This window comes from Haliotis cracherodii, unplaced genomic scaffold (assembly GCF_022045235.1).
Source record: "Haliotis cracherodii isolate W230 unplaced genomic scaffold, xgHalCrac1.p SCAF_29, whole genome shotgun sequence".
NCBI lineage: Eukaryota > Metazoa > Mollusca > Gastropoda > Lepetellida > Haliotidae > Haliotis > Haliotis cracherodii.
Genome location: NW_027266285.1, coordinates 2,886,112 through 2,900,880, shown reverse-complemented (window position 1 = coordinate 2,900,880; position 14,769 = coordinate 2,886,112). Strand labels below are relative to the sequence as shown.

The window sequence follows — 14,769 nt, the reverse complement described above, 5'->3', positions numbered from 1 at the left end:
GTTTATGCCTGACAGAAATAAGTTCTTCTCATGCCTGATTGATAAACTTGATGTAGATGTATATGTGAAAATAGATATGCTTGACGATGATGATATGCTTTCATTCTTTCTCGGTGCAGATGTCCATGACTTGACAAACAAACTTGATTACGATACTTGGCAAAGCATAATAATGACTTTCTGCCACTTCATATGGAATTTAAAGAAACACCTTATGTATATCATCTCCTAAACACTTTACTGCTCTTACAATGTACATCGTAAATTATTTATTCATAGCAGTGTATAACATGATTTCTTTGTATATAGTCAGGTAATTTCATTGATGTTCTGTAAATAATGTATTTGCCCATGTAAAATCTTCGGATTCAACTCTGGAGGAAATAAAATAAAGAAATTCATTCATTCATTATGCTGTACTACTACAGTCAACCATATACTGTACTGGTACAACCAGTCATATACTGTACTGCTACAGTCAGTCATATGCTGTACTACTACAGTCAACCATATACTGTACTGGTACAGCTAGTCATATACTGTACTACTACAGTCAGTCATATGCACCACTACAGTCAACCATATGCTGTACCACTACAGTCAGTCATATGCTGTACTACTACAGTCAGTCATATGCTGTACTACTACAGTCAGCAATAAGCTGTACCATTACAGTCAGCCATATGCTGTACTACTACAGTCAACCATATACTGTACTGGTACAGCTAGTCATATGCTGTACTGCTACAGTCAGTCATATACTGTACTGGTACAGCTAGTCATATACTGTACTGCTATAGTCACCCATATGCTGTAATACTACAGTCAGTCATATACTGTACTACTACAGTCAGACATATGCTGTACCACTACAGTCTGTCATATAATGTACCACTACAGTCAGCCATATGCTGTACCACTACTGTTTGTCATATACTGTACCACTACAGTCAGTCATATGCTGTACCACTACTGTTTGTCATATACTGTACCACTACAGTCAGCCATATGCTGTACCACTACTGTCAGTCATATGCTGTTCCACTACAGTCAGCCATATTCTGTACCACTACAGTCAGCCACATGTTGTACCACTACAGTCAGCCATATGTTGTACCACTACAGTCAACCATATGCTATGCTGTACTACTACAATCAGCCATATGCTGTACTACTCCAGTCAGCCATATGCTGTACCACTACAGTCAGCCATATGTTGTACCACTACAGTCAACCATATGCTGTACCACTACAGTCAGCCATATGCTGTACCAATACAGTCAGCCATATGCTGTACCACTACAGTCAACCATATGCTGTACCACTACAGTCAGCCATATGTTGTACCACTACAGTCAACCATATGCTATGCTGTACTACTACAATCAGCCATATGCTGTACTACTCCAGTCAGCCATATGCTGTACCACTAGTCAGCCATATGTTGTACCACTACAGTCAGCCATATGCTGTGCCAATACAGTCAGCCATATGCTGTACCACTACAGTCAACCATATGCTTTACCACTACGGTCAACCATATGCTGTACCACTACAGTCAGCCATATGCTGTACTTCTACAGTCAGCCATATGCTGTACCAATACAGTCAGTCATATACTGTACTACTACAGTTAGTTATATATTTTATCACTACAGCCAGTCATATCCTGTACTACTAGAGTCAGTCATATACTGTACTACTACAGTCAGCCATATGTTGTGCTACTACAGTTTGTCATATACTGTACTACTACTATTAATTATATATTGTACTACTACAGTCTGTCATATACTGTCCTTCCTTAATCTGCAGGAGGATCCAAAAGAGCGGGCTCAGTGGGGTCGACAGATCGAGTTCATCTTCACCTTGGTTGGGTATGCTGTTGGCCTTGGCAACGTGTGGCGATTCCCATATCTGTGTTATAAAAATGGAGGAGGTTTGTAGTGTTTAGCATCTTCTTAAATTTATGATGAATGTAATATTTCAGATGTAACTGTAGCTTCATTGGTTATCACATTTTTACTAATATAGTTAATTACCACTTTATGGAAGATAATATTGAAACAGTGATATCTTTAGAAATGATTGAGATTCAACTTGGATAATAAATGTTGAAATTAAACGGAACCGTTCAAACAACACAGGCTACGTGTGCAAAGTGGATTTATTTGAAAAGAATGTCTCCGAGGTACACATTTAAGATTCATAGTACTCATTGCCATAACGTGCTCGTATATTCAAAATATATATCAGCTGATATTATGTAGGCAAAATCAGCTTTTTGTGAATTGCTACTGATTGTTTATGACATATGATCATTCCGTAATTTTATTTATATTATTTTCAGGAGCTTTCCTTATTCCCTACTTAATATGTCTGGTTTTTCTTGGCATCCCTATATTTGGCCTGGAGGTTGCCTTCGGACAGTTTGGTGCGAAAGGACCAATAAGCATTTGGTATATAAACCCAGCGATGAAAGGTTAGAACAATGCCTCAAGTGCTGTCGTATCTGTCCAAAGAATTTCTGAATTTATACAACATACGAGCAAGGACATGTTAAACACACCTTATTCTCCCACCCTGGATGAATGAGAAAAAAGGTTACTGTCCTTTTTTTTAAAAAACACTAGCTCTAAATGTGTCAAGGTCGCTTTGTAAAATCGATAATAACAAAACGACCGTGAGGAATACTGATGAAAATAAAATGCATCAAAATAAATGTAAGCGTTTTTTTCACTTATTATGACATTTCCGACTACGTGAATATCCAACGTCACACACACGTCTGATAATGTCAGTTGTATTTGTTAATATCCAGGTATTGGTTATGCCGGAGTGTTGGTGTCGACTGTCATCTGCATTTATTATGACGTCATCATTGCCTGGGGACTTTACTACTTATTTGCCTCTATGACGGATGTGGTGCCATGGTCGAAATGTTCGCAATGTGAATGCCTTACATACGGAAGAAATATCACCCCAGGTTATGACAACGCCACCGGAATTAACTGCAGTACGTAGTACAAACTTAACGTTATAGCCAAACCCATCTATATATCTATTCATGCACGGTTCGTAACGTACCTGATACTAGTACATTTTTCTGACTCTTTTGTCAGATTAAGTATACAAGTGGGTGGAGCTGAGACTCCCTAGGGAGCTGAGAATGAAATTTGAGTGCACACTGTCTGTGTTGTTTCAAGTGTTGTGAGACATACTTGGTATATCATTATTTATAAACATTGACGTCATCGTCGATTATTTACAACACTGCGTTGTTATGCTGGAAATAATTTCACCATAACCATGCCAATGGATAATAATATTGTTATCAGTAATACTGATAATTAGATGATAATGATTCTAGTATTTTCATTAGTTATATTATCTTCTTTATCACTGTTAGTTTCTTAAATGTATATTGCAGGATAGCACATTAACTATTCCCTTTAACAATTGCATATGATTGGCCTATGGTCTGAGTAATGGCCAGCCGGTTGTTTCATAATTCTATCATCACCAAGAAGGATTCAGTATAAAATGCTGATGTATATAAAGGCTGATTGTTGTTTAAGCACATGACAGTTGGCTTGTTTTATTGTGTTTCAGCTGGCTGGGTGGGGGATACAAAATCATCGAGTGAATTATACTACAGGTGAGGTACACTTTCACACGAAAGTTGTTGAGTAGTTGAAGCCTGCAGTTACAATGTTTGCAATGTGGGTTTTTTTCAGAAAGTCAGGTGCGTGTACAGGTATAGATAGACGCGTAAATAGTGTTCTGTGGGGGCTTTGTTGTTGAAAGTAGCTTCAGTTATCTTTTTATCGAAAATACCACAACCTCAGTGCCCAATGTATAGCAACATAGTGGAGATGACAACAGGTATGGACATACACCTGGTTTGGTACAACTAAGGAAAATACCGGGTTCTAATATATAGAACCCTCTCAAATATATATTGTTGTAAATCGTTTAACTGTTATTTGAGCGCATCATTATTATTTTTTATCATTATTGTTGCTGTTGATGATGATGATGATGTTGTTGTTATAATTATTGTTGTTGTTGTTGTTGTTGTTGTTGTTGTTGTTGTTGTTATTATTATTATTATTTACATTTACATTTACATCTACATATTGCCAGAGATATTGTGCTACAAGAAACGGCCAGTATAGCGGAGACGGGGCAGATCAACTGGCAGATAATGTTGTGCAACCTTCTCGCCTGGATCATCGTGATGATTGTCTTAGCCAAAGGGATCCAGTCACTTGGAAAGGTATTGCACTCGCTCAGTCTGAGGAAACAGGGCTTCCGATAGAAGTAACACATGTGTAAACATGTGTATGGTTCACGTTTACATGCAAGGAAATCATTCGGATGAAGAAATCATGAGACATAGGTTTAACGAATAGATGGAACGTAAATGTCGTAATGACAATGATGTACAGCTGATTGGGCATTACCTCATTGCAGGTTGTCCGAACTCACCTGGGTTCATTCTACACACCACTTCACACGCTAAATAGTTTGTTGCTGAAAACAGTGAAAAATAAGGGCATGCTTCTGTTCACGTTCGGCTGGAGGAACACAATGGTTGTGTGGTTGTGTACTTTAAGTTTGGTATTTCCGGTTGTCTATTTCATGGTATTTATTTTAGGTTGTCTATTTCATGGTACATATTTCAGGTTGTATATTTCACGGCCATCTTTCCCTACATCCTCCTGACAGTCCTTTTGATTCGAGGAGCGCTGCTTGATGGCGCTATCGACGGAATCATCTTCTACCTCACCCCAAAATGGGACAGGCTCACCGATGCCACGGTAAGTCTCCAGGAAAGGTTCATTCTAAACTTAGAGAAGGTGTATATATTTTGTTTACGTATTTTTACAAAGTTTTGATTAACATGATACATTGCTGCATGTAAAGTCTTTCAAATAGCAATCTTTCCTGACATGGGGGCTGTGGAAGTTGTGTACAGGCTTCCTGCCTCTATGTACTGAACAAATATAACATGCCATTAATATATGACATACGTAAGAAATGTAATGTTTAATGTGTGCGTGTGTGTGTGTGTGTGTGTGTGTGTGTGTGTGTGTTTGTGTGTGTGTGTGTGTGCACGCGTGTGCGCGCGCGCGTGCGTGCGTGCGTGCGTGTGTGTATGTGTGTGTGTGTGTGTCTTGCTAAGCGCCTATATGTCACATTGAATAGTCAAAATGATAAAAAGAGCTTAAATGTCTGCCAATCCTTCCCCTGTTGGCGCAAAACAAAACAATTATATAGATAAGCCCAGGACAAATACGGTCGTTTCTATAAGGACTAGTAACACGACATTTACATGTTAAAAGAAAAGTACGAATTAAATTCTTGAGACAATTTCTTTTCTGATAGGGTACACATTACATTTGTAAACGGTTTCTAGTATATGACACTTGGTATATCGTATACGGTGTTCAGTATATGACACTAGGTATATCGTATACGGTGGTCAGTATATGACACTAGGTATATCGTATACGGCGTTCAGTATATGACACTAGGTATATCGTATACGGTGTTCAGTATATGACACTAGGTATATCGTATACGGTGGTCAGTATATGACACTAGGTATATCGTATACGGCGTTCAGTATATGACACTAGGTATATCGTATACGGAGTTCAGTATATGACACTAAGTGACTATCGTGTTAGGTTTGCTGTATGTGGCATCAGATATATCGTGTAGTGCTTCCAATAAGAAAGCTAGGTGTATCGTAAACTGTTTCCAGTAAATGTCACTTGGTATATCGCATGTTTCCAGCATATGACCCATGGTATATTGTATGTTTCTAGTATATGACCCATGGTATATTGTATGTTTCCAGTATATGACCCATGGTATATTGTATGTTTCCTGTATATAACCCATGGTATATTGTATGTTTCCAGTAAATGCCACTTGGTATATCGTATGTTTCCAGTATATGACCCATGGTATATTGTATGTTTCCAGTATATGACACAAGGTATATCGTATTTTCCAGTATATGACCCATGGTATATTGTATGTTTACAGTATATGACCCATGATATATTGTATAAATTTCCGGTATATGACACAAGGTACATCGTATGTTTCCAGTACATCACACACGGTATATGGTATAAGTTTCCAGTATATGACACAAGGTATATGGTATAAGTTTCCAGTAAAAGACAGAAGGAATATTGTATACGTTTCCAGTACATGGAACAAGGTATATTGTATAAGTTTCCAGTATATGACACAAAGTATATTGTATAAGTTTCCAGTATATGACACAAGGTATATTGTATACGTTTCCAGTATATGACACAAGGTATATTGTATACGTTTCCAGAATATGACACGAGGAATATCGTATACGGTTTCTAGTATATGGAACGAGGTATATCATAAATCTTCGATTATATGTAACCAGATAAGACATAAATTGTCTCCATTCCATGAACCCAGATAGAACATAACGGGGTCTAAGACTATGGAAGTAGACCCGCAGATCTAGTGATGTAACTAGGATATGATACAATGTTCCCAATTAAAGGTATGGAGCGACGCTGCTGTCCAGATCTTCTTCTCGCTCAGCGCCTGCCAGGGCGGCCTTGTTGCCATGGCAAGCTACAACAAATTCTCTAACAACGTACTAAGGTACTTTTCCAAAATTAGCCTTAAGTTATATTTACCAGAAATGATATAGGGAGAGTTTTTACCCCAGTTGGTTCTCTAAATGTGACTACGATCAAATGACATGCATATCTATTATAAGTTTTCGGATCGCGAGTTTTCAAGTTGTAGATGTAAAATATTCTTATAATTAGATACCTTGGTACAAACTCTCTGTTTGAGGTGGCCTTTCGCTGCTGCACAAAACAAACACAGAGGGGAACATAGTTCGTGTATTCACATTCTCTATCTATGCTCTGATAAGTTCATTAAGACCCAGATATAATTACTGTTTTCATGCTTTTTAATCTTATAGGTTTGTTTTTTCAGAAAGCTAGAGACTGCACATAAATTATTGATATAAATGTCTTCCACAGTTTTCTCTAGTTTATTTATATCTGTAAATGATAATAATTCAATAATTCTTTCGTTGTTTCTGTTTATACAGGGATGCCATAATGATTCCAATCATAAACTGCCTGACGAGCTTCTATGCTGGGTTCGTGGTGTTCTCGACACTGGGCTACATGGCTAACATACAGGGAGTACCTGTAGCCAATGTCACGGCTGGAGGTAGGATACTGCTGAAACATACAACTCAATAACAGCTAGGCACTAAGGAAGATTCTTTCACAAATACTATGTCTGAGTAATATCCTTTTCTCAATGACAGTAACACTATGGAATTGTTCTCAATGACCGTAACACTATGGCATTGTTCTCAATGACAGTAACACGATGGAATTGTTCTCAATGACTGTAACACTATGGAATTGTTCTCAATGACTGTAACACTATGGAATTGTTCTCAATGACTGTAATACTATGGAACTGTTCTCAATGACAGTAACACTATGGAACTGTTCTCAATGACTGTAATACTATGGAACTGTTCTCAATGACAGTAACACTATGGAACTCAATGACAGTAACACTATGGAATTGTTCTCAATGACAGTAACACTATGGAATTGTTCTCAATGACAGTAACACTATGGAACTGTTCTCAATGACTGTAACACTATGGCATTGTTCTCAATGACAGTAACACTATGGAACTGTTCTCAATGACAGTAACACTATGGATTTGTTCTCAATGACCGTAACACTATGGAATTGTTCTCATTGACAGTAACACTATGGAATTGATCTCAATGACTGTAACACTATGGAATTGTTTTCAATGACTGTAACACTATGGACTTGTTCTCAATGACTGTAATACTATGGAACTGTTCTCAATGACTGTAACACTATGGCATTGTTTCTCAGTGAGAGTAACACTATGGCATTGTTCTCAATGACAGTAACACAATGGAATTGTTCTCAATGACAGTCACACTATGGAATTGTTCTCAATGACAGTAACACTATGGAATTTTTCTCAATTACAGTAACACTATGGCATTGTTCACAATGACAGTAACACTATGGCATTGTTCTCAATTACAGTAACACTATGGCATGGTCCTCAATAACTGTAACAATATGGCATTGTTCTCAATGACTGTAACACTATGGCATTGTTCTCAATGACTGTAACATTATGGAATTGTTCTCAATGACAGTAACACTATGGCATTGTTCTCAATAACAGTAACACGATGGAATTGTTCTCAATGACTGTAATACTATAGTACTGTTCTCAATGACAGTAACAGTATGGAATTGTTCTCAATGACTGTGACACTATGGAACTCAATGACAGTAACACTATGGAATTGTTTCTCAGTGACAGTAACAGTATGGAATTGTTCTCAATGACTGTAACACTATGGCATTGTTCTCAATAACTGTAACACTATGGCATTGTTCTCAATGCCCGTAAAACTATGGCATTGTTCTCAATGACAGTAACACAATGGAATTGTTCTCAATGACAGTCACACTATGGAATTGTTCTCAATGACAGTAACACTATGGAATTTTTCTCAATTACAGTAACACTATGGCATTGTTCACAATGACAGTAACACTATGGCATTGTTCTCAATTACAGTAACACTATGGCATGGTCCTCAATAACTGTAACAATATGGCATTGTTCTCAATGACAGTAACACTATGGCATTGTTCTCAATGACTGTAACATTATGGAATTGTTCTCAATGACAGTAACACTATGGCATTGTTCTCAATGACAGTAACACGATGGAATTGTTCTCAATGACTGTAATACTATGGAACTGTTCTCAATGACAGTAACAGTATGGAATTGTTCTCAATGACTGTGACACTATGGAACTCAATGACAGTAACACTATGGAATTGTTTCTCAGTGACAGTAACAGTATGGAATTGTTCTCAATGACTGTAACACTATGGCATTGTTCTCAATGACTGTAACACTATGGCATTGTTCTCAATAACTGTAACACTATGGCATTGTTCTCAATGCCCGTAAAACTATGGCATTGTTCTCAATGACAGTAACACAATGGAATTGTTCTCAATGACTGTAACACTATGGCATTGTTCTCAATGACTGTAACACTATGGCATTGTTCTCAATAACTGTAACACTATGGCATTGTTCTCAATGCCCGTAAAACTATGGCATTGTTCTCAATGACTGTATTACTATGGCATTGTTTTCAATGACAGTAACACTATGGAATTGTTCTCAATGACAGTAACAGTATGGAATTGTTCACAATGACAGTACCACTATGGCATTGTTCTCAATAACAGTAACACTATGGCATTGTTCTCAATGACTGTAACACTATGGAACTGTTCTCAATGGCAGTAACACTATGGAATTGTTCTCAATGACTGTGACACTATGCCATTGTTCTCAATGACAGTAACACGATAGCATTGTTCTCAATTACTGTAACACTATGGCATTGTTCTCAATGACAGTAACACTATGGAATTGTTCACAATGACTGTAACACTGTGGCATTGTTCTCAATGACTGTAACACTATGGAATTGTTCTCAATGACAGTAACACTATGGAATTGTCCTCAATGACAGTAACCGTATGGCATTGTTTCTCAATGACAGTAACATTATGGAATTGTTCTCAATGACAGTAACACTATGGAACTGTTCTCAATGACAGTAACACTATGGAATTGTTCTTAATGACAGTAACACTATGGAACTGTTCTCAATGACAGTAACACTATGATATTGTTCTCAATGACAGTAACACTATGGAATTGACGGTCCCCGACTGCTTGCGAGATATGGAATGACATTTGCTTATAGCTTGTTTCACGTGTAATAAGACTTATGTTATTGATGCATATACGTTATGTGGTATTGATGATATGTTTTCATGGGTAGTGACGATTGCGTCACTAATAATACGGTATGTGGTAATAATCATATGTTTCTATTTGGAGTGACAGTCATACTATGCATTGAATTTCTAGATCAAGGATAGTTGTCTAGAGTGAGTGAGCATGGTTTTACGCCGCTTTTAGCGCCAGCAATATCACGACGGGGGACACCAGAAATGGGCTCCACACATTGTACCCACGTTGGGAATCGAACCCGGGTCTTCGGCGTGACGAACGAACGCTTTAACCACTAGCCTTCTTGACCGCCCAGGTGTCTAGACCTCCAACTTGTGATGTTTCTCTGATAACTATACTCATCGTGTTGAACACATTCATGGGTTTCTCACTACTACAGGAACGATAAATCGGTCTACTCCTGTAAATGGCCAGTCCCTTTATATGTAGGGAATATATGAGAAAAAGGAAACTCTTACAATAGAAAACACGTTTTCGTAATTCTATGTACGTGTATCGCTCTGTGTTATGCTCTAATTAGGCAATGCATTTTGTAATGGTTGTTATATGTGAGTGGGTGAGTATGGTTTTACGCTGCTTTTAGCAATATTCCAGCAATATCACGGCGGGGGACACCAGAAATAGGCTTCACACATTATACCCATGTCGGGAATCGAACCCGGGTCTTCGGCTTGACGAGCGAACGCTTTAACCACTAGGCTACCCGACCGCCCGGTTGTTGTTACGATGTGTCTTGATTCGTTTTCAGGGCCCGGCTTAGCTTTCATTGCCTATCCGGAGGCCCTGTCTAACATGCCCATCACACCCCTATGGTCCATCCTGTTCTTCATCATGCTGTGCACTCTCGGCTTCAGTTCGCAAGTGAGTCTTCCCACTCCAGCCCACGCCTACGCACTGCCCGGGCAACACTGGAGTACTGGCACTACATGGCACTGTATACTACGAGTTCAAAATGTGGTGTAACATAACGGTACTAACCTTGATTGGGGGAACAAGCAAAAATGAATCACTTTCAACATCTCTTTTTAGCCAACACATGCCTCAGAATGTAAAAAGAAACAATGTTCAGGTAACACTGGAAAATAACAACAGCTTTTAAGAGCTTTCATAGAGGGTCATATTATACATGTGCAAAGAAAAGCTTTAACTGTAACTCTTAGCCTCACGGGGAGTTCATCCCATTGTGTAATGCAGGCTACAATGTGTGTCGGGTCTTGCTGCCTTTTAATCAGCACATGTGTACAACGAAAGAACAAAGTATTATAACGTGGTCTGTGTAACATAAGAAAAAGAATTAACAACACCTTTGGTAGAGTTTATAAAAGTTATTAGATGTGTATGAAAGCGAGACTTGGTCCATTCAACTCTTGCATGTTTTATATTTGTAACAAAACTAAATGTAAAGGTAAATTATACATGTATACAAATGCTAAATGTGTAAAGAAAACTGTGCGGAATTTCTTTTTTAAATTTTGAACATACGTCTTTGACCTGCAGTGTAAGCTGAACACTTGTGTAGATGAATGAATTCAATACAAATATATAATACAATATTCAGATCGGGTATCAGATTTGCTTATATTCTCTTGACGCTCTAAAAATCAGCCATTTTCACTCATTTAAGGCATACTTATGTATTTGATGATGTATATGTATGAAGTCCAAAACTTACAAGCGGTTGTAGGATAATTTCCATACCAATGTTTTAAATTTATCTGTAACTCATACTATTACGTAGGACCCTTGTATCTGATAACACTGGAGTCTTTGTGATGATTCATTTTATGACAAGATTAGACTGGGTTGGCCCAGAGCTTTAACTTAAGCTTCAGGTATATCAATGATGTTATTGATATCGTTCAATAACAATCAAATAGCCAATTCCCTTCCACTGATTTACCCACCTGAACTAGAAATAAGGGAGATCAACAAGACCGCCTCATCTGTTTCATATTTGGCTATATGCATAAAGATTCACAGAGAGAAGACACTCTCCACAAAACTGTATGACTCAACTTTCCTATGGTCAACTTACCCTTTAAAACAAGCAATATTCTTGCAGCTCCAGCCTTTGGTGTCTACATTTAAAAACTTTTGAGATACAATCGAGCATGCTCTTTCCACCAGGATTTCAAAGAGCGTCACACGACTCTTGCTCAGAAGTTGTTGGATCAAGGTTACAACATTCAAGGCCTCATAAAGCTTTCAAAAGGTTTATATGGTAGACATTTCGAGGAGATTTCCAAATTTGACACATCAAAAACAAAAATGATGTCCGATGCAATTCCCTATTTTGACTTGTAACATATGTTCCCGTGTTTTTTTAGGTGAAAATTGACTTAACTTTGCATGTTTGTGACGAGTGCTATCGGTGCGTCTGGATACGCTCACCTTTTTCGCAAACACCTGGTATCATTACTATTTGATAGTGATTCATTATGCACACATTTCTATTGGGTTTCTAAGGGTTTTGTCGCTTTATTTGCAAGTAATCAGTTAACAATCTTAACTTCCTTGCAGTTTTCCATCGTTGAGACAGTTATGACCGCCATGATCGACGAGTTTCCTCAATATATTAGCACAAGGAAGAGACAGATCTTATTCCGACTTTGTGTCTGTTTGGGAGCATTCTTATTGGGTTTGCCAATCGTTACACAGGTATGTAATAGGACAAGGTCAGGTATACGTGAAGACTGAAGACTAAAGTATCCTTGAACTCTTCAGATACACACCTGCATGTTGCTTTATGTCTATTGTTCGCTGTGTCGTCATCAGTTCCGTACCTTTGTGCATGATACAAAAGAAAATTAAGCTTTTCAAGAGGTACGCAACAACTTTAAAAAGCAGATGTACAGATTTTATCATATTTCTTTAGTAGAACTTTTATTAACACCCTTAAAGTCATGATGTTGTGATTTGCCTGAGCCAAACTTGATTTTCAAAAACATTTTAAAAATTCATAAATCGGTACCGAAATAAAGATTTATCCAAAGTGCTTACTGTTCCGTCTTAGAACCAACAAAGATAACCAGCGAGCTATGGGGAGTTACAGGTTGTCTAGTAGGCGGGGTTTCCGATTATACAGGGCTCATGGTTTTCACTGATAAAGAAACTAAAAGGTAAAAAATCCACTATTGTGGTAGACTTTACGTAATCAATTTGTGAAGACGTAAACAACTGATGACGTGAAAGTTATAACAAACGATTGTGCAACCCTTAGGTATGATATACTTAATGAAGTGGAGTTGATCCTATTTCTTTAAATGTAGAGAGGATACTATCGGTTTGCACTGCAGAGCGGGTCGAATCTGTGTAATTATAGTGAGGATCCTTACTGTTTAATTGTAGAGTGAATCCTACCTGTTTTATTGCAGCGTGGATTAGTTCTTATAAATGTAGCGCGGGTACTATCTTGCTTAATTGCATAGTGGATCCTATATGTTTAATTTACAGAAGACCCGATCAGTTTAATTATAGAGCGGGTCATATCTGTGTAATTGTGGAGTGAAACGTATCTTTTTAATTGTTGAGATGGTCCTTTCTGTTTAATTCTTGAGATGGTCCTGTCTGTTTGTATTGTAGAGTGGGGCCTATCTGCTTGATCTTGTGGACACCTACATCCTGGGCTTCCCGACTCTTTTCATTGCTTTCTTCGAACTGATTGCCATATGCTACATTTACGGTGAGAAATAACATGTACAGACACCGTTCGAAGATAATAATTGTTTATCATGTATCGTCATGTTTTGTCCTTAATCGCGTTGGTTCAGTCGCGCCCCTAAGGCGTGCCTGGATCCTTTCATCTTAGGTTCGAATGTTCGAACGTGTAACCTCTAAAAACTACAGCACACCGATTTTCTTCCCACAAGCTGACACGCAACAGCATGACTGAAATATTATTCAAACCGATGCTCCCACTGGCTCTCTCACACATGTTGTTCGACTTACCATGGTAGCAAGAAATGCATTGCTTCTACATTTCTACATGGTTTAATGTAGATGTATGTATACGGTCTTCCTCTCAATTTACTAAAATGATGGCGGTGCTGCCTGTTATCATATGGTAGCATGTGCAAAGCAAAACTTCAGCAAAGCATACATGGTTACTTGCAGGCCCAGGGCAATACATCATTATCTTCATCTTTCTCAGTGTATTTGACTCTTTCTGCAAAGAAAGCTTATTATCACTTAAATCAAAATCAGTCGATGCTTATCAATGTCTTTTGTCAAATTTCTGATTATTATTCAGTTACAATTTTGAATCCTCCTTGTCATCTTATAACTTATAACTTATGCTTATGATCAGATTAGTATACGCCACCTTCCCAAAAAACCTGAAGTCCCTAACCCTGCCAGAGAGCTGTTATTTTTGTCTATGTTTACCGACATGACCTTTGCAATATCAGAGTCCTTGACGCCAATACACGACCCACAGGCAGACTACTGCGTCATCGTCATAAAAATTGATTTGGTTAAACGTGAAGGTTGATATCAGTTTTAAGAATTCATCCCAGAACACTCATGCCATTATTAATATATTTTGTATAATCATAATTTATTTGTCATATATAAAACGAGATATTATATGTGACATGTGACTTTACAGTTTGTGATGAAATCTTTAAACGTATACAATCACAGAGTCAATTATACTCACCGTAGGTATGCTGGTAACTTCGATCATAAAAGAATGTTATTAGTTGAGTTGGAAGAGTGTCATATGTAATGAAAACAGAACACTGTACATTGATACAATCTATTCCCAATTATCATCCTTGCTACACGGTACAACTTCGCCAACATCGTAAAAGCCT

The 14,769-nt window shown here is 37.8% G+C and overlaps 2 protein-coding genes across 3 annotated transcripts in view; one reads left to right on the top strand and one right to left on the bottom strand.

Moving 5' to 3' along the window:
- The window catches only part of LOC139473495 (carbohydrate sulfotransferase 11-like), a 78,873-nt gene that overhangs the window by 56,391 nt on the left and 7,713 nt on the right, over positions 1–14,769 (bottom strand). The gene's annotated exons all lie outside the window — the stretch shown is intronic.
- LOC139473470 (sodium- and chloride-dependent glycine transporter 2-like) overlaps positions 1–14,769 on the top strand; it is a 32,966-nt gene that overhangs the window by 11,488 nt on the left and 6,709 nt on the right. For both annotated transcript variants that reach the window (XM_071256063.1, XM_071256064.1), the window contains exons 3-13: positions 1,816–1,939; positions 2,351–2,482; positions 2,822–3,016; positions 3,613–3,658; positions 4,147–4,279; positions 4,689–4,823; positions 6,569–6,672; positions 7,136–7,260; positions 10,704–10,816; positions 12,476–12,613; positions 13,538–13,637. In XM_071256063.1, coding sequence (XP_071112164.1) covers positions 1,816–1,939; positions 2,351–2,482; positions 2,822–3,016; positions 3,613–3,658; positions 4,147–4,279; positions 4,689–4,823; positions 6,569–6,672; positions 7,136–7,260; positions 10,704–10,816; positions 12,476–12,613; positions 13,538–13,637 — 1,345 coding nt within the window. The remainder of the gene's footprint in view (positions 1–1,815; positions 1,940–2,350; positions 2,483–2,821; positions 3,017–3,612; positions 3,659–4,146; positions 4,280–4,688; positions 4,824–6,568; positions 6,673–7,135; positions 7,261–10,703; positions 10,817–12,475; positions 12,614–13,537; positions 13,638–14,769) is intronic.